This window comes from Mustela nivalis (genome assembly GCF_964662115.1).
Source record: "Mustela nivalis genome assembly, chromosome: 16".
Lineage (NCBI taxonomy): Eukaryota > Metazoa > Chordata > Mammalia > Carnivora > Mustelidae > Mustela > Mustela nivalis.
Window position 1 is genome coordinate 57,455,461 of NC_139035.1, and position 27,973 is coordinate 57,483,433.

Sequence of the window (27,973 nt, forward strand, 5' to 3'; positions counted from 1 at the left end):
ATATATAGGGATATATAGCTGTTTATTTGCTGAGAACTCTTTGGGTCTCTTTTCAAAACTCTTTTCATACTGAGTGTCTTTTACCATATGCTACACCAGGGAATGCACGAAGAATACTGAAATCAATTATTCAACAAACAAGTGGTGCCTGGGTGGCTCAGTCAGTTAAGCGTCTGACTCTTGATTTTGGCTCAGGTCATGATCTCAGGGTCATGGGATGGAGCCTTGTGTCAGGCTCTGCACTCAATGGGGAGTCTGCTTGGCATTTTCTTACTCTCTTCTCTCTTCCCCACCTCTAAAATAAATAAATCTTTTTAAAAAATGAATAACCAAATAAACTGTTTTTGAACATCTTCAGTGATGAGGAACTTACTACCACCCAAGACAGCCCCCTCTGTTTCTAAACACCTATTAATTACTATTAGATACACCTGAATCCCCAGAGGGTCTGCGGACCAGTTCTGGGGTCCTCCACATGATAACTTTTCATACACTGAAGGCTGTCATGATATCTCCCCATCTTTGTTCTCTAGGCCAGACGTCTCCAATCATTTCAGTAATCCTTCAAATGATATTTTAATTGATCCCAGCTGCTCTCTTCCAAACATGCTCCAGTTACTCAATGTGCCTTTTAAAATGTGATCAAAATGGAACAAAATGTTCTGGGTGTGGTGTGATCAGGGCAGAGTGCAGGCAGAAGCACTGTCTCTTTTATCCTGTCCATCACAATGCTATTAATGGATACCACACTAACTCTTTACAGTCACATTAAACTGTTGACTCCTATTAAGATTGTAAACAATTCCAAGATAGCTCAGAAATAAAACCATATTTATAAGGTCAATTAATCTACAAGAAAGAAGGCAAGAATATAAAATTCTTGTATATACAAGACTATACAAGCCTTTTTAATGAATGGTGTTGGTAAAACTGGACAGCTGCATGTAAAAGAATGAAATTGGATTCCTTTCTCACACCATATACAAAAATAAACTCAAAATGGATTAAACCTAAATATAAGACCTGAAAACCATAAAAATCCTAGTAAGAACACAGGCAATAATTTCTCTAACATCAGCCATAGCAACATTTTTCTAGATATGTCTCCTGAGGCAAGGGAAATAAAAGCAAAAACAAACTATTGGGACTACATCAAAATAAAAGCTTTTTCTGCTTAGCAAAAGAAAAAAAATCAACGAAACAAAAGGCAAGTGAATAAATGAAAGTTTGCACAAAATACAAAAGTAGCTCAGAGGATAGAAAATGATTATCCATGGTGAGCTGGAGAGGGAGGAAAAAATAGCAAAGGAAAGCTCCCAATAAGAGATGGCATATCTAGGGGATGGAAAAAGGAGTTTACAGGAAGAACATGAGCTAGAGCCTGGAGTCATGAAGCCGTGCGTACTTAGAAAACTGGCCAGTTCGTTACTGTCAGAATGTAAACTATTTTGCAATGAGAGATTACAAGGCTAGAATGATAGGCAGACACTAAATTATAAAGAGTTCTGAGGAGCCAGATTTTATCCCGTGATAGGGAATCAGTGAAGAGTTTTAAGTGACACCGAGAGAGATGATTAGGATTGCATTTTATAAGGACCACTGCAGCGACAATATGGCAGATGGACTGGAGTGTGCAGAAATGGTGGCAGAGAGACCAGTGAAGATGTGATTACAATAGTCTATGTGAGAGAAGATAAAAGATGAAGGCCTAAACCAAGGCAGTGAAAATCAGAACTGACAACAGAGAGCAAGTTCCAGACATAGTGACTGGATGAGATCCTGGGGAGGGATTAGTGGCAGGGAAGCAGGTGTGTCTACGTTTATCACCAGACTTCAGGTTGTATAACTGGCTGGACAGTGATGTCATCATCTAAGAAGGGAAGACAGGAAGGAAAACAGGTCTGGCAAAGTATTTGGCCCCAGACTGGTTTTTTTGAGATGCTTATAATATATCTAGATGAAAATATCCCATAACGTGTGCATATTATAACTCTGAGGCTTAGTTGAAACGTCTTGCTGGAGTTGAGTGGTTGTTGAAATTGTTGAAATAAACCAGGAAGCGGATATGGAGCTGTGCTATGTAATATGATGGGAACTAGCCACATGGGGCTATTTAATTTTTTTCTAACAGGTTCGTTAACATATAGTTCATATACCATATAATTCACCAATTTAAAGTACTCAATTCAATGATTTTTGAGTATATTCAGAATTGTCCGATCATTAAGATAGTTTTAAACCATCACTCCAAAAAGAAACCCTGTACCTTTTGCTTTAGATATGACTGACGTCTTTTCATCCAGTTTTCAGTGCAGACATCACCTTCCCAGAAAGGATAGCCGCTTTATGCAAAGGAGATCCTCGGGTCACCCGGGTGGCTCAGCCCCTTAAGTGTCTGCCTTCAGCTCAGATCATGATCCCACCATCCTGGGATCAAGCCCCCAGATCAGGCTCCGGGAGCCTGCTTCTCCCTCTTCCTCTGCCCCTCCCCCACTCCCTATGTTCACAGCCTCCCCCCCCCCACTAGTCCTCTCTGCCTCTCTCTCTCTCAAATAAAATCTTTAAAAAATAAATTAAAAATAAAGGAGATCCTCCTCCAGCCCCCCCATCCTGCCCCTGTTTCTAGCTAATCTTCCTAATTGATTTCCTCTGCACCTTTACCACAAACTAAATGATATCATTTACTTGTTCCTTATCTGATTTGCTTCACAAGCATATGCGCTCAAGAGAAGAACAGACTCACAGCAGTGTTACATACACCACTAAATGTTGAGTACCTAGAGCAGTGACTAACATATAGCACGTGTTCAAAACTTTATTTGTTGAATGAATTAATGGAAGCCACAGTGAGGGAAAGCATGGTATTTGGCGGGGGCGGGGGGGTACTTTAAATGGTTGAGCATGGGTATAAGTTAGTGATCAGAGTTGCCGCTGGAGAAGGAAGAAGCCATGACATTAGAGGTTCATATGCTGTGACAAGAAACTTGTATATTATCCTGAAGGCAACAGGAAGCCCTAAAAGATTTTAAGAGAGTGGCACTACCAGATTTGATTTTGGGAAAAATCACCCCTGAGGATATGATAAGTAGAACGGACAGAAAGTACAGGGCGGACAGGCAGATTAGTCAGGAAGGCATGACAATGCTCTGTGGAAGAAATAAAGGAGCATGAGGGTGTGAATTAATGAATAGGCAATGTGAATGTGGATGTGCAAATATGTCTCTCGGATAACTCACTTTTAAATAGGAACCTGTAGAAAATGCCTTCAAAGTTTTTCTCACATTGCACTTGGGTTGTTGTTTTTTTTTTTTTTTTAAATTAGGTTTAGTCTCTTCTTTATAGATAGGGAATTGTGTTCTTAGAGGGAAGAAAATGGATTTTGGAAGTGATTTCCAAATTTGGCCAGTCATTAGGTTCACCTTAAGGATTTGTAAAATAATTTAAGGAGGGATGGGAAAGAATGAAGAGCTTTGTAGACATAGTAATTCACAGACACCTGGGAGACATCAAAGCAGGCTCTTGGGCATAACCTAGAACTTGAGAAGTTTTTTGCTTTGTTTAAGTAAGCTCTACGCCCAAGGTGCAGCGGGGATTGAACTCACAGCTCCTAGGTGAAGGGTCACACGCTTCACTGACTGGGCCAGCCAGGCGCCCCGGGAGCTCTAAACGAGATAAAGATTCTGGAATTAAGGACAAATAACCCAAATGAAGCCATATGTGTGGATTAGATCATCTGTTGAGAAAGTAGAGGGAACCTAGAGAATCCTGGTGAATATTGACATTTAAGGGAAGGGAAACAAAGAGAAACCAAGAAAGGAGACCAAGTAGGAGTGGCCAGAAGAGGGAAGAAGAAAGTCACTGAGAAGAGAGTCACGTGACACAGGAGTCCTCGAAGGTGTCAAAGCCACAAAGACCTCTTCAGGCTAGATTACGGAGGTTCTGAGCATATTATCTAAACTTCAGTGATTATCAAACTCCCTGGAGTAGCCCTCTTAAAATATACAGAATCAAACTGCTGGGATGAGCCTCTGAGTCTGTATTTCTGAAAAGCCTCCCGGGTGATTCTGATAGAAAGTTGGGTCTAAGAACCATTAATTTAGACGACTTACCTAATCCAGTAACAGAGACATTTATTTAAAAGCACCGGAAAGAGACCCAAAAATGTCAGAATAATTTTGATAGCTTATGTTATAATCTCCCCTTGTAAAGAACTAAGGTAATTACCCAACTGGCCAGAGCTAGGCATTACAATGGCACCGTAAGAATAAAGTAATGTCCATGGTAGAGACTATGTCATTTTCAAATGCTACTTAAAAATTTTAAAAGGTGGTAAAGAACATAAAAACCTAGAATTAAATAATTTATTACAAAGAAGTTTTTCCATAAATCTGTTTCATCAACATACATGACATTTCAGTAAATTCTTAACTGGAGTAAGGAAAACTTAAAATTACTGTGAAAAACAAGAATGAGATTCAGGTAACAACTTGTGATTCTGTGCCCTAAAGAAACTGTTCACAATAACAGGAATGTTGATTAAACAATCGACCAGAATAGCGAGTTGAAACTAACCCTTCCTTTCACAAGGAGGAAAAGAACAGTAACACACTTACTTTATAAATCCTTCTGGCCTGAGTCAATAATTAATCAAGAAATTTTTTCATTACCTTTTTTACTGCTAAGTAACTAAATATAAATCACTGATCAACAATGATTTAAGTGAAAAGGGAACTCTAATAATTTCATCCAATTCATTTTAAAGTATATTATTCTGAGAATCAAGTGTCCATCTCCTAGTTAAGTAAATGAGGTTTTCCTTTAAGGAACAAGTGCGTTTTTCACAGACTCTGGAACTCGACTTGCATAGTAGTCGTAATCGCGCAGTGTGGCGAGGACGCCTGCGGAGTTCATGTGCTTCACCTCCTTGTTATACTGAAGGGCATTTCCATGGATATCAGTTAACTTGCCTACAGAAGAAACACCAATACAACATTAGTGGCTGGCCGGATCGTTATGTTTCTAGTTATTTTTAAGTGCCTCTTACTTCCCTATGGGATAGTTATCAATTTATTCTGGATAAGATAGGAAAAGTAATGAGTGACTATAAAGGCTTAAGTTTTAATTCACTTAAATTTAAAACTATAGAACAATTTTGACTAACTGAAAGATAAAAAATTATTTTTCTCCCTGATTCAAATCAATTTCATTTAGCATTTTTAACTCCTATTTCTTGGTATCAGTTAATTTCTCTTTTCCTGAGATGATTACTTTTTCAGCTGGTTCTACCCCATCGCTACTATTCCCATTTTCAGAAGTGTTTCCTTCATTCTACCACCAAATATTAATACTTGATTAAGGTTTAAATGAAGTATGCTCATCAAATTTAATTGTGTCACATTATAGTTTATTTAGCATCCTAATGAGATAGAATTGTGATGAATTTAACTCCCTTGTCATGTAATATGCTGATGAGATATGAAATTGGATAATATATTAGAAGAAAGGATAGAACAAAAATCAAATGTTTTGTTTAAGAGTAGAAGTCAACTTATGTCTAATGGAAACTGAAAATCTCTTACTATGCATATATTTGTAATGTATTTGTCAGATTTAGAAAAATTCTAACTCTGTGATCTTAAGCACTAGTACTAAAACATTTACCAGCTTTGGCTTAAATGAAACTAAGTGAGGTGAAGACAATGGTGATGACCATTTTACTTTTCAAGAAAAAAGAAACCCTAGAAGCATTAAATCCATAAATCAATAAGGGTTTAATTAAGTCAACTATATGTAGATTGAAGTCCAAAAGATAAACAATAATTAAAGAAAATGAATTTGCTGAAAAATTGACATCCTCACTTCTGAAATGCAGGGGTTGGGCTGGCTAATCTCTAGGATTCCTCTGAGCTTTTATGGCCTCAGAATCTCGGTAAATATAATGAAAGATTCTGTCGTAGCATAATAAAAAAGCTGTAACACCTGTAATTCCCCAAAATAAAAGGGACTGACCTCCCACAGCATGTAAAATGACTTCTGGAGCACAAGTATCCCACTTCTTACATCCAGGACTCGCAAATACATACGCAGAGGCTTTGCCTTCAATCAGCTGAATGATCTGTAGGGTTGGAGATAATAATTATCCCCTGGCCATGAAATGATTAAAGAATAAGAGAAACTGCTTGTTTCTACCAAGTGTATTTCATCTATTCCTCTGTCAGACTCAACTTAGGTGAAAGCTATTAGCAGGTTGAAAGGAACATGAGTATTATGGAGAAATATACAGAATACAATAAAATATAGAATCATACAGTGACCTGGAGTGGGGAGGAAGTGGTTAAATAAGCTACAAGGATGAGATCAGAACAGTCTTCATAGTCTTACTTAAATAAATAAAGTTTTCTTTTTATCGTGTTGCTTTTTTCCTACTGTAGACACAATGTACTGTATATTATAGAAAAATTGAAGATTTTTAAGCCTGTAGACTAAAGGCTAGAGGAACATCAAGTAGTGCACTCATGTATAAAATGCAGTAAGTCCAAATACCTATGCAATGTTGACAAAGAAACTAACAAGTAGTTTCTTAAGTCTTTGGAGTCCTACTACATATTACCATTTCTTCTACCAAAATATGAATTTTTAAATTGTCATCTTAATAACTCCTATAATTCTCAAACAAAACTGAGGGTATTTGATAGAGTCGACATGACTCTAAAGAGTAACCTGCTATCAGACTTTCATGAGTCATTTACTTATTTTTGGGGTTACACCATAAAATAATCAGTACTGTAAAATTCAGGCCTCAAATATTCAGAGGAAGAGAGCAGACTGAGAGGAGGAGGAAAATCTCAATGAATGCAATGTAACCAATTACTCTTCTTAGTACTCTTCAAGAACACCTTCAAACGATTAAACCTTGCTGTAGACCTCTATGTAAAAGGGTTTTCTTTCATTGAACAAATATGTGTCAAGTCTTATTATGTGCCAAGAACTATTTTGGGTCTGTTTTCTTAAGGGAAGAAGGGCCGTAGCCTTCATTAGACTCTTAAAGAAGTCCTTGACCTGAAAAAGTTAATAACTGCCCAACAAGTTAGTAACATGCCCAGAAAAGTTAATAATTGCCCCACCTTTTATAGGAGAAAAGGTGGAGTTTGTACAGGATGGGGACTTTGTTCCTAAAGAGAATGGTGCCCCTTGGGAATAAAACACATAATGAGATTTTTGCAGTTATAAAAGTAAGGGCAAAGAGAAATCACACCTGTCACTATATTTAGTGAATACATTTTTACTTGGAAATGTTTTAGAATTTTTTTCCCCCAAATACTATTATTTTTAAACTCCCATTTTCATCCTCTCACCAGTAAATGCTTTTGGAAAATCTAAAAATAGTTGATTATTGCTTCCAAAGGGTAGGTAAAGAAAAATGAATCCCACGCAGTTCAGTAAGTATTTATGATTTGCCTTCCCTGCGCCAGGGACACAAGTGTGAGATGCACTTGCATCGGGAACGACAGCCAGTCTGGTATCCCCAGGGTCTGAGCTGGGGGATGGCATGAGATAAGCCTGGGGTGTGTTCAAGGGGGAACACACCAAAATATAAGGGAATTAACATTCCATTCTCACAGGCTTGGGTTTTAAACTGTTGTGCAGGGAGTTATCCAAGAATTTGGGGCAAGGAAGCGATATACAGTAAGTTTTGCATTTTTAACTGCTTTGTGTTACTGTGAGGCCCAGGACTGAATAGACAGACCAGTTGGAAACTACTGTAAAGTCTGGGTGAGAGATATGATAAGTTTTAACTAGGGTGGAGGCAGCTGAGATGGACAAAGGAGACGTTAGGGAGGAATTCAGAAGATACGGATGTGATATGAGGAAGGAAGGAGTCTAGGGTGACTTTCAGGGGGCTGGCTGGAGCAATTACGCAAAAATGGTGGTACCATTAAGCAGACAGGAAATAGGAGGAATGCGTGTAGGGGCAGGAAGGAAAAAGGAAGAGATCCAATTGAGCATGCTGAATTTGAGATATCTGAAGCCGCAGAGCCAACTGCCCAGTTTCACAACGTTCTCGGCAGGATGGACGCCTATGTGAAAGAATGGGGGAAGCGTCCAGGAAGGGGAGGCAGGCCCATCCTTTGGGTCCGCAGAAGAAAGGTCTAGGAAGTAACCCAAGAGGGTCCTCAAGAATACGAGGGCTGGCAAGAGGCACAAGATGTCCCCCTAATGACTTGCTTAGCACAGAACTCTCAGATAAAAAGACTCGAACGATAACATTTTTAAAAAATTCAAATGTTGCTGAAATGGGCTTTTAATAGTCAATTACAACCTCTAACTCCTTCTCCCAGCTCTTTATTTCATGTTTCGGAAATGCTCGGGATCTCTTTCCATAATTCAATTGCATTTCAGCAGAATGGCAGACGTGTTCATACCTTATTTCCTGCTCCTCCAACGCGCAGCACGTCATCAGGGTTCATGGCGGTGACACAGTCAGTCACCAACTTGTTGCTATGCGAGCGGGTCGTTGTAATGATGTGTTTCCCGGCGGGCGCCTCTTTCAGCTGGAACCCAAAGGCACCTAAACCTAAAACTCCCCAGATTGTCCTTCCCAGCGTGGCATCGGGTCCTGCCTATGCAAGTGAGTGAAACAGCAGCAATGTTTGTAATCATCTGGAGAAAAACGTCAGCCATACAGAGAGAGACTATCGCTTTAGGTTTGCATCCTGATTTTTTTAAAAAATAAAAATATGACAATGTAATCTGATAAAGAACAAGAACAACATCATCCACCCTGAGATTTTCCTGAGATAATCAACTGAGCCTTCGCTTGTTGTTCTGGTTAAAAACTGAGTTTGAGAGCTACTGGAGGGAACTTACAGTTATTCCTTCAAGTCCTCACGAAGGGAAACATCATATACTGATTCCCATGTCTCTCTGCGTCAGCCAGTGATCTCATTATTGCATTTGAAAATAGCTGTTTGCAAAAGGTACTCAAGTCCCCAGGAAATGAAACACGATGTATTGATGACCACTTTTCATTATCCCAGGAACAAGGATCTTGTGAATATGGGAATAGGTAATGGCAGTTATGTATTTTGCTCCTATAGAGACAGGCTGAACAGGCTGATACTGAGGGGCAGCCGGAGACAATGCGGTCAGGGTTAAAAAAATTGTGCTGACAATTGTGCCGGTAAAAAGGGCAATGACAATGCAATCTCAGCATCTGTATTTCCTTTGCAGAACTCCAAGAATTTTCAAACACACGGTTTTAACTATACACTTCATGCAGAAAAACGTAACCCAATACATAAAATGATTAACACAGAGTCATCATAACACTATTATGTTAATACGGTAAACATATATTGTAGACATACAGATATTTTACTGAATACTAAGTAATACTATTTAGTATAGCAGGTGCTAGACTAAATGCCTTACATGTATTATCTCATTTAATCCCCCAAAACTCCATGAAGTAGGGGATTATCATCCTTGTTCTTCAGATGAGAAAAATGAAATTTGGCATCATTGAAGTAACCTGCCCAAGGACTCCAGGAAGATCATAACCAAACTCAGGCTCATCTGTATTCCAAGCCAGTAGTCTTCATCACTAAACTATACTGTCCCATTTTCCTTATTAAAATGCTTCCAAACAGGGGTGCCTGGGTGGCTCAGTGGGTTAAGCAGCTGCTTACGGCTCAGATCATGATCCCAGAGTCCTGGATCAAGTCCTACATTAAGCTCCCTGCTCAGTGGGGGGTCTGCTTCTCCCACAGCCTCTCCCTCCCGGTCATGCACACGTGCTCTCATTCGCTCTCTCTCTCGCAAAAATAAATAAATAAAATCTTTAAAAAAGTAAAATGCTTTCAAACACATCTTACTCGCCCACTAACAGTACCCTGGCTGCCGTTACAGTGAAATACACCTATGTTGCAGGTTGGATTTCCTGGGAAGCAAACTCTGCTATAGAATATTTGCTAAGGGTCTGGACCTGAGTCTCCTTCTTTCTTTCTTCTTCTTTTTCTTTTAGATTTTATTTATTCATTTATTTAGAGAGAGAGAAAGCGAGCAAGTGCAGGGGAAAGTGGCAGAGGGAGAGAGAGAGAGAGAGAATCCCAAGTGGACTCCGCACTGACCGTGGAATCTCACTTGGGGCTCGCTCTCATGACCCTGAGATCATAACCTGAACTGATATAAGTCAGACACTTAACCCACAGAGCCACCCAGGCACCCCTGGACCTGAGTTTCAATCTACAGATCTGTCAATGACAACTGGGAGGTCTGGGGGCAAGTTACTTGCCTCCGTCTCCTCTTCTTTAAAACAGGAACCAAGTTTCCTTAAAGGTCTGTGGTGTGTATTAAATGAGATAATGCATGTGAATCCCTTGAGTCTGGCTGGCAGCACACAGTAAACTCATGATGAATTTTAGCTATTGTTATTATATTGATGGTTACTAAAAATAGAATGTCCAGCCCTGAATACCATCAACAGAACTAAGCAACTTTTCCACTTTTCGCAACAAATTGTAAGGCATAAGCAGGAGTGGATGGTGGACGAGAGGAACAAGAGAGTGCAGAGGAACTGTGGTAAAGGGAAAGGCAGCAACAGGAGAAGCAGAACAGGAGGAAGTGAACTGGGACAGGGGACGGACAATGGCCACCTGGGGTACCACAAGTCACCTGCCTCTTTTCTACCTACTAGTGGGGTCAAAACCCTAGCTATTTTTCTCACCTTTGCTTCATTCTTGTGTTCCCTTAACTTCTGCTTTTCATTGTTCTGTGGAAAACGAATACAATGTTTCTAATCTCAGAAAGAAGTGATAGAAAGTATTGATAACCTCTAAGCACTGTGATCTTCTTCTGATGAAAAGTGCCATGCATTACAACATTATCTATGAACTATTTGCCCCTCTTTTAAGTAAAAGCGTTAACTTACTTGAAAGTCTACACAAAAACCACAAGCTTGTGTCTTCCTATAACGCTGTATAAACGTTAAAGTCATATTAAAAGAATTCACGGACACTTAAGCAATTCAATATGGGAGACTTTCCCAATAATCCACTATTTTTGCTAAATTTAAGCAGCACAGGATTATAAATAAAAAAGTTATAATCATACACATGAGAAACAAATTTATCTTAGAAGCAGAAATTAATCCTGCTCTAAGCTCAAATTAGAAATTCAGTGGTAATAGTCCCCACTCTGGTTACTTTGCTTCTCCAAAGTTCTATCAAGATCACACTAATGTAAATACCTCAAATATTTAACTGCAACAATTTCCTTTAACGTTTAATGCAATTTCATGGTATATTTCTGCTTTGGAATTACATTAGTCTCTGGCTTGTAAGAAAGACAGTTTCTTTGGAGTAGAAAGAGCAGATTAGAGAGCCGTAGTAAGACAAATGAATGCAAGAGCATATCTAGTTCTGTTACCAGTGCTGACTGCAATTTAGGTGCTATGCAGTATTACCTGGCAAACAACATGGCTAGCATCTTTCCTTGGTTGAAATGGTTCATTTCTTCAATTGCTTCTAGAACCACCTGCAAATCAGGTGTCTCAATGACGAAGCTAATCAAGAACCATGTCAGTAATTCCCAAACTTCCACATTTGAATCAAGAGGCATCCATAAAATACATACATATATGAATACATACGGTGTGTCTGCCTATACACAGATACATACATATGCATTCCTGAGAGAAATACCTATGCCCTGAGAGGCTCTGATTCGACAGGTCTGGGGTATGATCTGGGAAGCTGTATTTTATAGACCTTCCCAGTAACTATATGAGAAACAGAGCTAGAAACCACTGGTTTAGATAACATCAGGAAATCACAGAACACTCTACTTATGTATCTAATAAAGTATTTTTGTATCGTTTATAGTAATACCTGGTAGTTGTAATATGGCTGGTTAATAACGCCTGCTATGGCTTTTCCTTCATAAGCAATTCCAATAAGGACTGTTACGTTGTCGAGAAGACCTATGAAGAAGAAATGAGTATCAAGCTCAATTATATAATTTTCTGACTTATCATCAGCACATCAATTGTTCCAAGTTATTTTTAGAATAAAGGTAAGAAATCTATGATGATTCAGCCACGATCAATCCTACTTCTGAAAAAATGCACAAATTATAAGAGATAGCTGGCCAGAGACAGAAGCAGGCTTCGACTTCTTTGGCCACTTAACTGAGTCAGTAGACACGGTCTCATTAGTCCATTTTGTATATCAAATGAAAAAACCAGCCATGACTCTGCAGCCATTACTGTTAGATTCCTGTCCTCCTCTGCCACCACCCATGCCACTGCTGCCTGCTGGTTCACGTTCTACTCCAGGATTACGGTCTAGACCTGCATTTCAAGTCTCCAGGGTAAGGGTTCTCCAAGTAGAGTCCGCAGATTATCAAGAAGCATCAGAACTAATTGGCATAATTTTTTTTTTTTAAGATTTTATTTATTTATTTTTCAGAGGGAGAGCGAGCACAGGCAGACAGAGTGGAAGGCAGAGTCAGAGGGAGAAGCAGACTCCCCGTGGAGCAAGGAGCCCGATGTGGGACTCCATCCCAGGATGCTGGGATCATGACCTGAGCCGAAGGCAGCTGCTTAACCAACTGAGCCACCCAGGCATCCCAAGCATAATTTTTTTTTTTTTTAAGTAGACTCCACAGCCTTAATGGGGCTCCAACTCACAACCCTGAGATCAAGAGTTGCATGCTCTACTGACTGAGCCAGCCAGCGGCTCCTTAATTGGCATAATTTTTAAAACTGATTTTCTGGGTCCTTCCCAGAGCCAGTGAATCAATCTCCAGAGGTGGATGTCAACATCTAAGCAATCTACCTGGGTGTTCTCACACACACTAAGCAGTCTAGAGCTTCCCTTAGAGTGACATTTCACTGTGCACACATGCACACATACATACACGTGCACATACACTGTGTGACTGACTCAGATGTATAGGTATGTCTCACCCAAGGACACAGAGAGTTTTTTCTAATGATTATGAGAAATTTTTTTTTTTTTTTTAAGTCATGAAGCTGAGAACCAATATAACAAAACTTATATAGATCTTGGTTTCAAAATTAAAACTCTAAACTTATATATGCTCTGCTCCTAAAACCTAAAACTCTGGCTCTGAGCCTGGTCTTTTTACTTTAACGCTGCCAATTTTACTTTAATGTGCTGCTTTCTAATTTTTCTCATCTCAGACAATTTCAGAAAGGAGAAATATTGTACCGTGTTCCCAAACCCATCTCTAAAGGTGAACCATGAGTGGGAAAACAGCTCATAGTTGGGGGGGGGGGCACGAGGGGGCAGGGGGTGTGGTTGGAGGGGAGGTATTTGGTGGTAGGGGAGGGGGTGGCTGGGGAGGGAGGGGCAGGAGGTGGCTGCAGAGCACAGCTGTTTGTGTTCTGCCCCAACAGAGCTGGGGATTCAGCACAGTCCCTCTGGTAACCCTAGCTTTGTGTTAGTTATTCCCACCTGGGGGACATCAGAATCATGGCACTGGTAGAGGTCAGGGGGTGGTATGTGAAGGGACTGAATTTTCTCTTTCCCGGTCTTGACAATCGCTGATATACAATAATAGCGAGGATGAGCAGAAATACCGCTTTAGAGCATAAACATAAAATATGATATGGGTTGTTATGCAGCAGATGAAATATTAGTTGTTTTTAACTAAATATCATATTCTAGACCCACTGCTATCAAAAACAAATACGAGGAGATACCAACCTTCAGTATATTCCTTGGTACCATCCAGAGGGTCAACCCAGACCACAAGCTGAAAAAAAGGGAAATATCTAAATTAAGCATACAACATTTAAAAAATAGGTTTAAGTAGATTAAAAATACCTCTTTCTTCATTTTTAAAGTTATATTTTGAATTGCTTAAGCTAATGTCATCAGTTTTACAACAGTAAAACACCTTATTGTTTCATAATCATGGAAAAAGTCCATTTAAATTAGAGGAAAGTCCCATCTACGAATTTGGAATAGGAACTGCTTCACTCATCCATTTATTGTCACCTGAACACTCAACAAAATGCCACGAACACACTGAGGTCTGGCTGGTGGTACAGGGAAAACTTTAAAGCGGCACCAAAATGTTTTAAACAGTGTGTGGCTGCTACTCAATCTAACACATAAAGGCTGATTAAAAAAAAAAAATTAAGATGGTCTAATTTTAACTTAAGGACACCATTTATGTCCAGCAAAGAAAAATGAACAGTTTATAAACTGAGAGTAGACAGAAGAAGAAATCCCTTCTACTCAGAACTTCAGTATGACTCAGGCTATGTAGCCATGACCCACCAGAATTACAACGCTTGGCAGGAATCTGGGAATGAAGCCCCCTTCTCCCAGAAGACACCACGTCTCACTGTCCGTGTGCCCTCCCTCCTCAAAGCAAAGCACCTTACTCACAGTAGGTATTCAATGAATCTGAGTTAAATAAATCAAAACTCAACAACTAAAGGATTAGGATAATTATCTGAAGCCAGAGATTTAATTTAAACGGCTCTATAAAGGAAGCGAGGTGAGTTTTATGGCCTTCCAAACATAAAACGGCAACCTATTTCACCTCCTTCCAGCCTCAATTACCAACAAAATATTTTACTACCAAATCTACTAACAAATTAGATGTTCTCCCTAGAAGTATTTTTAGTAGCGGTTTTAGAGAAGAAACTGACGGGGTGAGGAATCAAGCCCTAAACCAACAGGTCACACATTCCCTATGGTCGCCTCACATTTCTTTGCTGTCCCTTAAAGATTTCAAGTTCCTGGAGGCCGCTATTTTATGTCTACCAGCTTTTCAACCCTAAAGGCAAATTTTATTTACTAGAGCACAAACAGAGGGTCAACAAAGACTTAAGAAATCCTGTGGATCATACATCTTCTTCTTTAATAGCACTGTACTGGGTTGGGCACGGCTGCTGCAGTATCTCCTCCCACTGACCATCTTCAATGAGCTCTTGGTCCACTTCTTCAAAAGGCAGATCCTAAAGCAGATAACGAGGATGGTTACTGAAGCTGTTTGGTATTCACAGAGCACCCATTGTCTTAGTGACAGAAGAAATGCGGCATCAGAGTTCACCAGACCTTCCCGTTTGTCATTTATGTCTAGAGCTTAACTGAGTCAAAAAATAAAGCACACTGAATAAAGCTGCAAAAATGACCACATATGGCTGATCAAAGTTGACTACGAAAAAAATCCCATCTTCATTATCCTGAACAGTTAAAAAAAAAATCTAAGTGTTAGAAGCTTATTTAAGTAAGTGCCTCTGCAATGTCCACTGACAGATGAATGAAGATGTAGTCTATATACACAATGGAATCCTATTCAGCCATCAAAAATAATGAAATCTTGCCATTTGCAATGACGTGGGTATTATACTAAGCAAAATAAGTCAATCAGAGAAAAACAACTATCATATGCTCTCATTCATATGTGGAATTTAAGAAACAAAAGAGGATCATAGGGGAATGGAGGGAAAAATAAAGTAAGACAAAATCAGAGAAGGAGACAAACCAGAAGAGACTCTGAATCATAGGAAACCAACTGGGGGTTGCTGGAGGGGTATGGGGTAAACGGGCATTGGCACGTGATGAAATGCACACTGATTATTAATAAGACTGATGAGTCACTGAACTCCACCTCTGAAATTAATAATGCATTACATGTTAATTGAATGTAAATAAAAAACTAATCAAAAATAAAAAAAATTAAAAGAGTTCTGACTTCACTCTAGTTTCCATGGGAACACTTAAATGGCTTCAAATGCCTAAGCTGCCCTCAACCAGATTCAGTATGTAATAATTCATCATGAATTAATCATTATAAACCAATTTGAAAGCATAAGATTCCTGCCCTTTATCATCCTAAGTCCTTAATAAACACATTCTTAAAAAGCAAAATAAACAGGGGCGCCTGGGTAGCTCAGCCACTGAGTGTCTGCCTTCAGCTCAGGTCATGATCCAATGACGCCCCATGTTAGGCTCCCTGCTTGGCAGGAGGCTGGCTTCTCCCTCTCCCACTCCCCGTGCTTGTGTTCCCTCTCTCACGGTGTCTCTCTCTGTCAAATAAATAAAATCTTAAAAAAAAAAAACCAAACTAAGTAAGTAAGTAAGTGGTTCTGACACGAGATACTTCTTTCTCAATTACATAAAATATGAATTCCTTCACTTTCAGTGTTACAGTCACTGGACAAGTGTGCAATTAAAAAAAAAAAAACCAGAAACAACAAAATCCCTTTTATTCCAAAGGTCTATAACTCTGTCCATCTCTTAGTTTGCATGCTAAATATTACAACAGGAACCCTATCTTCTGCAGTTAAGAATTGAGACATCTGCCTAGAAATGGACTAAAATATTTTATAATCGGATGTTTCCTTCAAGTCCAAGGAACAGGCTAATTATTTTGCTGTTAAACCATCAGATGTAATGCTTGAAATAATGACAGTGGTACAGAAGTCATTAAAAAGTGGCAATTATAGGGGCGCCTGGGTGGCTCAGTGGATTAAGCCGCTGCCTTCGGCTCGGGTCATGATCTCAGGGTCCTGGGATCGAGTCCTGCATCGGGCTCTCTGCTCTCTCTCTCTCTCTCTGCCTGCCTCTCTGCCTGCTTGTGATCTCCGTCTGTCAAATAAATAAATAAAATCTTTAAAAAAAAAAAAAGTGGCAATTATAAATCCATATGGTAAACAGTCATTAAAAAAAGAGTTCAGGGGCGCCTGGGTGGCTCAGTGGGTTAAACCGCTGCCTTCGGCTCAGGTCATGATCTCAGGGTCCTGGGATCGAGTCCTGCATCAGGCTCTCTGCTCAGCAGGGAGCCTGCTTCCTCCTCTCTCTCTCTCTATGCCTGCCTCTCTGCCTACCTGTGATCTCTCTCTGTCAAATAAATAAATAAAATCTTTAAAAATAAAAATAAAAATAAAAATAAAAATTAAAAAAGAGTTCATTCCTTAAAAGTCTTACCTCTTCCCCTATTATTGTTAGTTTGGGGAATTTCCGTGCCAGCGAAGAGCAAATGCTCATTTGTGCCAATCGGTCAGCTTTGGTCTGCAGGTCTGTTGCACAGGTCTGCAATAAAGAATGTAAATTTTAGCAGAACTAATCTGAAATAAGTTGTCCTCTGATTCCTAATGCACGAGTGTTTATGTCATTTAAGTTGCACTGTTTTTAGATTCATGGAACTTAACACCCAATGAGTCAACTAGTTTCCTGGCTTGGTTTTTCTCATGGGGTTTATAGTGGTTAAAGTTTGGAAAGGAGCTTTTAGATTATAAGAACACTTTCTCCCCCAGTTGATAAATTCCCTACATTAGATCTCTAGATCAGGGGCGCCTGGGTGGCTCAGTGGGTTAAGCCTCTGCCTTTGGCTCAGGTCATGGTCCCAGGGCCCTGGTATTGAGCCCCACATTGGGCTCTCTGCTCAGTGGGGACCCTGGTTCCCCCTCTCTCTGCCTGCCTCTCTGCCTACTTGTGATCTCTGTCTGTCAAATAAATAAAATCTTAAAAAAAAAAAAAGATCTCTAGATCAATCTTCTGCTTAAAAAGATGAAGGGACAGGAGAGTCATAACTTTTCATGGCAGTCAAAGCTAAAAACTATCTTTAGCTATTTGAAAGATATTCCCAACTTGGATCTTTCTATAACTTCTACTCACTAATCTTCTAATCTACTAAGCATCTACTTTTCTAATAATTCAACAGGTCCTCATGATGACAGAAAGAATTTTCTGTTTCCAAAATATAAAAACTATGAAAACGAACAGCAATTACATTTGATATATTTAGCTCACCCACAGCATTCTTACTCAGTCCCTACCGTCAGATAGTCATTCTAGTAGAAGACTGTGGAAAATCTTTCAAATGACAGCCACAACGTCTTCGATAGTCTGCTTTCACAGAATTATGACATGTTGCAATTTATACATGCCTGATTAGGTGGAGTTACAAAATTATGACTTTAAATAGTAAAAATTTTACAATACTTTTTAATGAAACAAGGAATGATCATGAAAATCAAAGACTTGTATGCCATGCTTAAGTCTTCCAGTTATCTACATGCAAAATACTAGTCTGCTGGCATACAGGGCCCCAAAGACAGAGATCTTTGTTTTATTTCCTAAAGAATTGTGTCTGGCACACCAGAGGTGTTCTAGAAACATCTGTGGAAACTTCCTAAAAGAATTGTTAAATTTGAAGATGACTTCTGCATCAATCAAGTCTGGACACTACTCTCTAGAGGAAGGCAGACACATTGCCAGCTATTAAGTATATGAGGAAAGCTATCCCAACCTTTTTCTAGTCCAGGATAATATTTCCTGCTCTTTCTACTGACATAATGACAGACCTCATCATTCTGAATCCTTTGTGTGACAAATTTAATTCTGCTCTGTCTCTTTTAATGAGGTATCAACAAAGTGCCTGACCAGTAGAGAGGACAGGGCGATTGTTACCTTTTTTACCATCTATTACCTAGAAGTGCCTGACCATACAGAGGAGAGAGCAATCATTACCTTTTTTCTTATCTATTACCTAGAAGTGCCTGCCCATACAGAGGACAGGGTGACTGTCACCTTTTTTTCTTATCTATTACCTAGAAGTGTTTGACCATCCAGAGGAGAGAGCAATCGTTACCTTTTTTCTTATCTATTACCTAGAAGTGCCTGCCCATACAGAGGGTAGGGCGATTGTTACCTTTTTTCACCATCTCTTACCTAGAAGTGCCTGACCATATAGAGGACAGGGAGATCATTACTTTTTACCCTCTATTACCTAGAAGTGCCTGACCATGCAAAGGACAGGGCAATCATTACCTTTTTTCTTATCTATTACCTAGAAGTGTTTGTCCCTACAGAGAAGAGAGTGACTGTTACCTTTTTTCTTATCTATTACCTAGAAGTATCTGCCCATACAGAGGGTAGGGCAATTGTTACTTTTTCTTATCTATTACCTAGAAGTGCCTGACCATACAGAGGACAGAACGACTTTTTTTTTTTTTATCTATTACCTAGAAGTACATGACCAGTACAGAAGGAGATTATTACCAGTACAAAGGACAGGGAGAGTAGTACTAGACATATCCTTCAGGTACAGATAATAGGGAGGTTATTACCAATACAGAGGACCGTGAGATTATTTCTGTTTTTCCATTACTCCTTAGCTATAGGCTACAATGTGGCACATCTAATATAATCACAGCATAAATCAATTTAAAAATAAGTGATACTAAGGAAACTATCTGAAATGATTGATGGTATTGGTAGTGGTGGTATGATGGATCATTTTTGTTCACTTTTTGCTACTTTTCTGCATTTCCTATTTTTTATAATAGAAAAAAAACTTTTAAAAAGGCTGTAAGATTAATAGCCTTCTGAAGTCACTGAATTACATTATTGGCTTATCACTGAGCATTTATGCTGTCAACCAAAACTTCTTTTTTAAACAAATGTAAATCAGATTTACTTTTTATCACTTGAACATGAATATTTTGGGAACTTATTAATTATTCCTGATATAATATCCTGTTGGGCTTAGCCCTCTTTTCTCAGTGTTTGTAACTTTTTGAATACTTATTCTGTGATCGAATATGCTAACTACCCTATCCAGGTTCATTTTATTGATAAATTTGGTAAGTATGCTCTCTATATCCTCCTGTTACACAACATTTTTGAGAAGATACATTCAATGATTCTTAAAAACTGTATTTAAGTTAATGGTTAAAAAGAAAAGGACAGAGTTGGAAGCGGAGTCCTCTGATCTGTCACCGAAAATCTTTTCTTGGTTGATGTGAATCATGAATTAAAACGAAATGTTTGGGTAAAATTGATCACCCACTTGTGAATATACCTAACAGTGGTTCAAGATGGGGGGATGGGACATGTCACATCCATATTTATCAATGGCTTGAATCTTTTTTGACAATGGAGACTATAAGATTATTTTTGAAATCAAGATATATCTACTTCCTATACTATTAAACCCATAAAGCTATCGAAATTAGAAGTGAGATTTATTTAACTTGTTCTTGTGATTTTCATTCCTTTTTCTTAAGCTATTTTATTTATGTAATCTCTACACCCAATATTGGGCTTGAATTTATGACCCTTAGATCAAGGATCAAGTGATCTTCTGAGTCAGCCAGGCAAACGTCTTGATTTTTATTCTTAATTTTTTTTTTCTAGTTGGGGGTGCTGGGGAGAGGGGGAGAAAGAGGGAGAGAGAGAATCATAAGCAGGCTCCACATCCAGCACAGAGCCTGATGCAGGACTTGATCTCATGACCCTGAGATCATGACCTAAGCTGAAATCAAGAGTCAGACACTTAGGGTGCTTGGGTGGCTCAGCTGGTTAAGTGACTAACTTCAGCTCAGGTCATGATCCCAGGGTCCTGGGATTGAGCCCCATGTTGGGCTCCTTGCTCAGCAGGGAGCCTGCTTCTCCCTCTCACTCTGCCTGCTACTCTACCTGCTTGTGTTCTCTCTCTCTGTCAAATAAATAAATAAATAAATAAAAAGAGTCAGACACTTAACTGACTGAACCACCCAGGCACCCCATTCTTAATTTTTAAAAGCACTTATGTTGAATGTCCTATAATTAGCTCATCTGAGTTTATTACTAAGTTGTTTTTTACTCATATTTTTGGTTGTCTTTTTTTTTTCTGCTAACAGCCTTAGACAGATGTCTGATTTATCATAAAGGAGTGACTTAACTACAACTCTATTTATAAATCATTTTAATGTTAATGGTTAATCCTACTCTGTAATTTTCTCATTTGGGCAAAATTATAATACCATCTTCTTTAAAAGTTATGATAAAAAGTGAATATATGGAAACTTACATTTAAACATTATAATGAGAAATGATAACTAAATCTTGTAGAAGAAATTACATTTTAAACTAGAGGGGCACCTGGGTCAACAGATGGTTAAATACCTGCCTTCAGCTCAGGTCACAGTTTCCAGGTCCTGGAGAAAGAGTCCCAGGCCCCCAGCTCAGCGGGGAGTCTACTTCTTATTCTCCCTCTGCCTCTACCCCTGCTTGTGCTCTCTCTGTGTCTCTCTCTAATGAATAAATAAAATGTCTAAAATTTTTTTAAGAAAATAAATGAGAACACATGCATGGTAGGATTTTCTTTTAAGAACTGTCACTAGGGGTGCCTGGCTGGCTCAGTTGATAGGGCCTGCGACCCCTGATCTCACCATTGTGAGATCAAGCCCAAGGCTGGGTATAGAGCTTACCAAAAAAACAAAAACAAGAAGAATCAACTCTCTTGATAAACTATCTTTCTGATAATTTACCCAAGTGTTTTTTTTTTAATTTACCTGGTTTTATTTTTATTTATTTATTTATTTTTAAAGATTTTATTTATTTATTTGACAGAGAGAAATTACAAGTACACTGAGAGGCAGGCAGAGAGAGAGAGAGAAGGAAGCAGGCTCCCTGCCGAGCAGAGAGCCTGATGCGGGACTTGATCCCAGGACCCTGAGATCATGACCTGAGCCGAAGGCAGTGGCTTAACCCACTGAGCCACCCAGGCGCCCTTAATTTACCTGTTTTTAATTATCACACTGGGGGAAAATAAAACCACAACTTTGTCTTGTGTTTCTTTTCCATGAAGAAAAAAATGTAAAGCTCTGACTATCAGGAATACTTATTTTTATGCCAGATTTTACCAACATGGCAAGTTCACTAAAGACTAAGTGTCCTGTAAGAGATTTCTTTAGGATATGAAGCTTGGTTACAGTGCTAGACAGCAGTCAGAAGGCCTAACCATACAAATAAAAGTTTGGAATGCAGGAAGTCTGGAGTCATTTTCAAAGCAGAAATAGAGCTCATATGAAGTAAGGGTCTAGCAATCTCCATAGAGGAGACATTATTTCAACTATTGAAGTCTGTCCAGATTATTACATCCTTTACTAAAATGTGAAGGAACAAAAACAAAGTTGGTATGAAATGAGACGAGACTTTCAGTACCTTCTCCACGATACCCAGGTCTCCTTCAGCAATAACACGTCTGACTATGGTTCCTGCCTTTTGAGCGATTGAATAAGCTGAGGCTACAAGCCGCATCAACACGGTGTGACCGGAAGCCATGATCAGTCCTAAGGGGAAGTTAAGAGAAACACCGTTACTTTCAAAGTCAACTACTGGTTTCAGTCACTTGAATTTAATTCAACACATATTTACCGAGTACCTCACTGTACAGATCCTTTAATAAATACTTACTAAGAGACTTGGAAAAACTTCTATGTCAGCATTAGCTCTCTCAATAAATTTCATAGTATTCTTTCTGCAGATGGGACATTTTGAAGCACGGAGAAAACCGTCCCAGGCCCATGAGCATGTGACAAAGTTTTATGTCTGAGGGGTATGTGTGCATGTGTAAAGGCCGTGGAAAGTGCATCAGGGGCTAAAAATACAAGATACAACATCTGCCATAAATGAGCTAATATTTTGGTGGATTGGGAGTAAAATAATGTAACCTAAAATCTGTAACATAAAACTGGTGAGAGCCAAGAGAGGTGTGAAGAGCATAAGGGATGTGGGTGTATGTGCGGGGTGATGTAAAAAAGAAAGAGGAGTTGCATGGGATTACAGTTAGTTTCTAAAAACCAATGAATATTCCATTAGAGATTAAATAAAATTTAATCTACTGGCTATTTACTACCGTCATCAGAGGCCAAATAAAGAGAAGGTGCAACATAACTAATTGGGGTGAAGATTAATCATCTGGAAAAGTAGTGAGTGTCAGAATAGCCCCTGGCCCAATGGAAAATATGGGAAAAACAGCCTTCAAGACAAAGTGTACACTCCTCTTTGAAAATACAAATTCAAACCCTGCAATTTTAGTGACTGTTCTGAGGCTGGAATGTCCCACCCAGACCCTCTTCAGGCTGAAGGACATTTCCCCAGCTGCTGAGAGTGCCACCAAAGGATGGCTTTTAGCTGCCACCTTTCTTTGGGAATTTATGTGCTAAGTCACTGCACCTGCAACAGAGGGGATGGGTTGGAAGGCCAGTCCACACTCCAACCGTGCTGCCACCCCAATCTACTGGGTCATCCTGGCTTCTGAATGCCCCGCTCCGTTGGCTGACTGAGGCCTTTGCTGAGACTGCATTGTGGCCCAACTCCCCACTCCCCAAGGCATCACTACCTTCTTCACGCTTCCCATAAGTGATCCCAAGAACACCCTCTAACAAACCTCTTGGACTTTTTCTCAGAGTGCTCACAGGGAGCCAAATGATGACAAAAACTCTCAGCCCTCTAACTGAATCAGGTCAATATTATTTCAGTGCAACAAAGGAACATAATACAGAACAGAAGAGACACTATGAGCCTCAATTCAGCAAGTCACTATTCTACTGCCAATTTCTGACTACACATTTGACCTGATGTGCCTTTCGAGCTCTTTACATCTTTTTTCTCTCATTAACATTCCAGTCACAAGGATTGTGAACATCAGTTGAGACAATAAACAAGGGACAGGTTTGAAACCCTCCAGAAGAACAGAATTGAATTTGATGTAAGGGAATGAATCCCTCTGTGGCCAGGAGCTGTCTAGAATTAATATGAAAATAAAGTTGAATTCCTATGTATTTAAATTCTCTTTACCTTATTACATCATAATCAGGCTAGATTCATTTTATTGGCAGGCTGGGTAGAAAAACAGCTTATGCAAATTACTAACACTCAAACAGAAAACGGGAGAAATAATTCGGCAAACACTTTGTTGACCTCACCTCCACCCTCCACTTCCTTATCCATGACCAGCCACACATCTGATTTATTCTGCACTGGAAATGGTAGTCTTCAGGCAACTAATCACGTGCTACCCAAATGTCTTAACTACTGAGCATATTATAATATGTGCTGGCATGTTCATACAGTCCCCATGTTATATAAAATGCCATTGGTGAAAAGCAGATCACTTTCCCTCACTGTATGGTAGGTAGTGCTGTACCTTTTCACAGATATCACTTACATTTGAGCCAAGTAAGCAGTCATTCCAGCCTTGTCAAGCTTCATATATAACTAAACCACTTCCTTTTATATTTGCCACATCCACAGTGTTTTCTTATAAAGAAAACCGTTTAGGCTTGTTCTACTACATTCCTCATAAAGTACATACTATATGAACTGCCATTCAAAGCTAACACCAGTTGCATAAGAATGTAACAGGTTTGATGTAAAGCAGAACAGTGATTTTTACAGAGATCCCGCAAATCACTTTTAGTTGGCAAATAAAATAATTCTACCAATTTCTCTGAAATACTTCTTCAGTCTAAACATAATTAGTAATGAAATATTACTATCCCCTGGTCTAATATTTTTCTTACCTATTTTTTAAACAAAAGAATACACTTTTGGACCTTAATAAAGAAAATGAATCTAATCATATTATCAAAACACATCTGGAAAAGAGGTTCCTGTTAATTGTGCCCCCTCCCAGAACCCAAACGAGAATCACCTTGTTGATACTGATGGAGATCACACAACGCTGTCGCTACCGCTGAAAAGCTACGGGCAAGTTGTAAACTTCCTTAGAGCGGATCAGGTTATATACAGGAAACTTCCTTCTCCAACAGTTTTACGCCTTCTGCGTCCTAAAGCCCCACCCTTTGTGAACACAGCTTTCCAACGGCTTACTCAAAAGCAGGATAAGATAGCTAAAGGCACAGGCACTGGAGTCAACCACCAGTGTTCAAATCCTGGCTCTGGCATTTGTTAGCTGTGTGGTCTTGGGAAAGCCACTTAAATTCTCTGTGCCTCAATCTCTAAAATGGAGTTAATAATAGTATCTATAGGACAGAGTTTAATTATTAAATGAGTAATGCAGTTAAAGCACTTTTAAGGGTCCCTGGTAGAAGGCAGCACTAAATCACACTGGCTAACCATTATTGTGACAATTGTCCTCATTACTGGCTATCCTGCGGAGACATCAGGGTAGTGTTCAGAGCAAAAAAAATCCTGTATCTTCTGCAACATCAGTTTGACCCTGGGGATGTAATCTGATAACCAATACAACCCACAATCATGTTGCAGATTCTTTTTCATAACATTCAGGGCTTGAGGCTTGAAATACAGATGAAAAAAGGTTGTATGCTACTTAAGGGTATCAACCTAACACCTCATCCTTTAAAAAAATCTTTACAGTAGCCAACAGGGCTAGTTCTGAAAAAAAAAAGGAATCAAATGATCCATTTCCTTTGATAGCTTGAGAAAGGTATCTTGAATTGAATATAAAGGTGGTAAGCACATGAGGATTAGGGTCTAAAATTGAACGATAGGGGCGCCTGGGGGGCTCAGCCAGTTAGCTGTCTTCGGTTCAGTTCATGATCCCAGGATCCTGGGACTGAGTCCCACATTGGGATCCCTGCTCAGCGGGGAGCCTGTTTCTCCCTCTTCCTCTCCCCTAACCCTGCTCATTCTGTCTCTCTTTCTCTAACTCTCTCTCAAATGAATAAGTAAAATCTTTTAAAAATGAATGACTGAGGGGCACCTGGGTGGCTCAGTGGGTTGAGCCTCTGCCTTAGGCTCAGGTTGTGGTCTTGGGGTCCTGGGATTGAGCTCGGCATGTGGCTCTCTGCTCAGCGGGGAGCCTGCTTCCACCTCTTTCTCTGCCTGCCTCCCTGCCTACTAGTGATCTCTCTCTCTGTCAAATAAATAAATAAAATATTTTTTTTAAAAAATGAATGACTGAGGTCCCGATCAAAATGCAAAGATTAGGGGCGCCTGGGTGGCTCAGTGGCTTGGAGCCTCTGTCTTTGGCTCGGGTCATGATCCAGGGTCCTAGGATGGAGCCCCGTGTCGGGCTCTCTGCTCCGTGGGGAGCCTGCTTCCTCCTCTCTCTCTCTGCCTGCCTCTCTGCCTACTTGTGATCTCTCTCTGTCAAATAAAAAAATAAAATCTTTTTTAAAAAATGCAAAGATTATATCTTTTGAAACGTGATCAAGTGATGCTAAGGTTCAAGGTCATCTGGAAAAATAAAAATATGAGCATAACAGAGCAAATTCTGAAAAAAGAACAGTGAGCCAAGATACTCTCCTTACCAGTTACCAAAATATGATACAAAACAGTAATAATTAAACAGTTTAGTCCTGGGCAGAATGAAATCCCAAGAGTAGATCCAAACACACTAAAGGTGATATTTCAAATCACAAGGCAAACTGTGAAAAAATGGTGGAACACTTACTTATCTTTAAAAAAAATGTTGGAACTTTCTTTTGTATTCTTTGTATCAACATACATTCCAGATCAATGAATGATTTTAGAAGTAAAGAATAAAACCATAAAAGCATGAGAATAAAACTGTATGAAATATTTTGCAAATTTGGTAAAGGACTTTTAAACATGAGAAAAACTAAGAATCTATAAAAGAATATATTGACAAATTTGAATAAAAATTAAGATATCTATGTAATCAATTACCACAAGCAAAGCAGAGGACTGACAAAATGAGAAAAAAAAATTGTATCATGTACTGGACATCTAGTTAATTTTGATTACGGAAAAGGCTTTTACATTAATATATTAAAGATTAATAATCTAGTAGAAAAATGAGCAAAGGACACAAATAGGCTATTCCTATTAAAAGAAAGACAATGGCCCTTAATTACATGAAATGCTCAACTTCATTAGTTATGAAAGAAATGCAAATTAAAACAGCAAAAGATGATTGCTCATGTGTAAGACTGACATAGATGAAAAGGCCCAGTGTTGGCTAGCCTGTGAGGGAACATCGTTCTGAGAACTGTGAGCAAGGATGCACAGTGGTTAAAACCTCTTAGGATGATTTTGAAAAGTTAACTGAAAGTCAAAGGTAGGTATCTTTTGAACTAGCAATTATATTTTCAGGGATACCTGAATAAATCAAGCAAGCCTACAAGTATGTAGGATAGATAGTACGAAGACGGTGAGCTATCCGAATGAAATTTAATTTCAGACGAAGGCAGTCTCTAATTTGAGTGCACTAACGAGCCCACTGTCTAGGTCTGCCTCGTTAATTCTACAGCAAACAGCCCTGAGAAGACCCTGGAGCACGGAAATAAACGCACCGATCAACAATTAAATCTCTGACACTCAAGAATCTAGGTCCGAAATTGGAATATCTGGAGAGGCAACCTGACTCGTGCAAACTTTTCTTTTTAAAACATAAATCCCTGTAATCTCCTTCTATCTGTGCAAAGGGGTGGAGTTAGGGGACCAATAAATGAGTCAGATCGGACCAAGGCCCTTGTCCTGACTCACAGGGGAGAAACTTACAGTGACAAGCCTGGAACAAAGCCAGACGAAAAAGACTTGAAGGGTAACAACAGCAACAACACAAAGCTACCGAGCAACAGGTCCCTCTAGTCCAGTACCTGGCCGCCTTCCTGTCAATAGGTCGTACGTTGGAGGCTGTAGGACAAACCTACCGCAGCTACTGAGCATGCGGGAAATTCGGCGCAGGCGCAGAACAGCTACTCCCACGGCCGCCGGGGACTCCCGCCCCGCCAGAAAACTCCATTTCTCCGTGTTTTCCCCTGAACTCTCCGGCGGCGTGTGTCGCCTACTGTCACAGCGAGAGGTGTGCCCACTTTGAAGATTCATTCTGATTTCTGGCGTCTTCCGGTCCACTTTGTACACTCTTAAAATGTTCAGGGGATTAGCAATACCGCATTGCGGTGATCGGCGACGGCCTACGCCCAAACTCCAGGTGTCCGTGGACTGGCTTCAGGTCCACGGTCCACCTCTGCCTCCGCTCCCAATAGCAAAACAGCTTTAGGCAGAATGGTCGCCAGTGCTTCCTTTTTCCTTTTTCTTTGTTTGTTTTACCACTTACAAGATTCTTAAAAGGGCCTGTGACCCTTTTGTATGCTTGCCAGTAAGTCCAGGGAGACCCTATTTTCCTGACCAGATAATGATTTGTTACGTTCATGATCTGGGGGTTGGTTGGTTGTTGGTTTTTTTGTTTTGTTTTGTTTTGTTTTTGC

The 27,973-nt window shown here is 39.6% G+C and overlaps 1 protein-coding gene across 8 annotated transcripts; it reads right to left on the reverse strand.

The window, feature by feature from the left end:
- Nucleotides 1-4,347: 4,347 nt before the first annotated feature.
- On the reverse strand, nucleotides 4,348-27,471 carry BPNT1 (3'(2'), 5'-bisphosphate nucleotidase 1). Of its 8 annotated transcripts, none has more exons than XM_082703023.1 (11): nucleotides 27,362-27,413; nucleotides 24,469-24,518; nucleotides 21,975-22,102; nucleotides 16,971-17,075; nucleotides 14,888-14,995; nucleotides 13,731-13,779; nucleotides 11,889-11,980; nucleotides 10,727-10,771; nucleotides 8,424-8,621; nucleotides 6,010-6,115; nucleotides 4,348-4,967 (listed from the first exon to the last, which is right to left on the reverse strand). In XM_082703023.1, exons 3-11 carry the CDS (start codon nucleotides 22,092-22,094, stop codon nucleotides 4,819-4,821), a joined length of 972 nt encoding a protein of 323 aa, XP_082559149.1. In that variant the 5' UTR covers nucleotides 22,095-22,102; nucleotides 24,469-24,518; nucleotides 27,362-27,413; the 3' UTR covers nucleotides 4,348-4,818. The 8 variants fall into 8 exon arrangements, with proteins under 8 accessions (XP_082559149.1, XP_082559148.1, XP_082559145.1 ...); XM_082703022.1 differs by having other exon boundaries at nucleotides 27,264-27,404; XM_082703019.1 differs by lacking the exon at nucleotides 24,469-24,518 and having other exon boundaries at nucleotides 27,362-27,471.
- Between the last annotated feature and the right edge of the window lie 502 nt (nucleotides 27,472-27,973).

What these genes read in the sequence shown, in the direction of transcription:
- BPNT1 (XM_082703019.1), bottom strand. Translation starts at nt 27,431, where the DNA reads ATGCTCAGTAGCTGCGGTAGGTTTGTCCTACAGCCTCCAACGTACGAC. An exon ending in TAACAATAATAGGGGAAGAG is followed by an intron (nt 14,996 to 16,970) that starts GTAAGACTTTTA and finishes TATCTGCTTTAG; the next exon opens with GATCTGCCTTTTGAAGAAGT. An exon ending in TACCAAGGAATATACTGAAG is followed by an intron (nt 11,981 to 13,730) that starts GTTGGTATCTCC and finishes TCTTCTTCATAG; the next exon opens with GTCTTCTCGACAACGTAACA.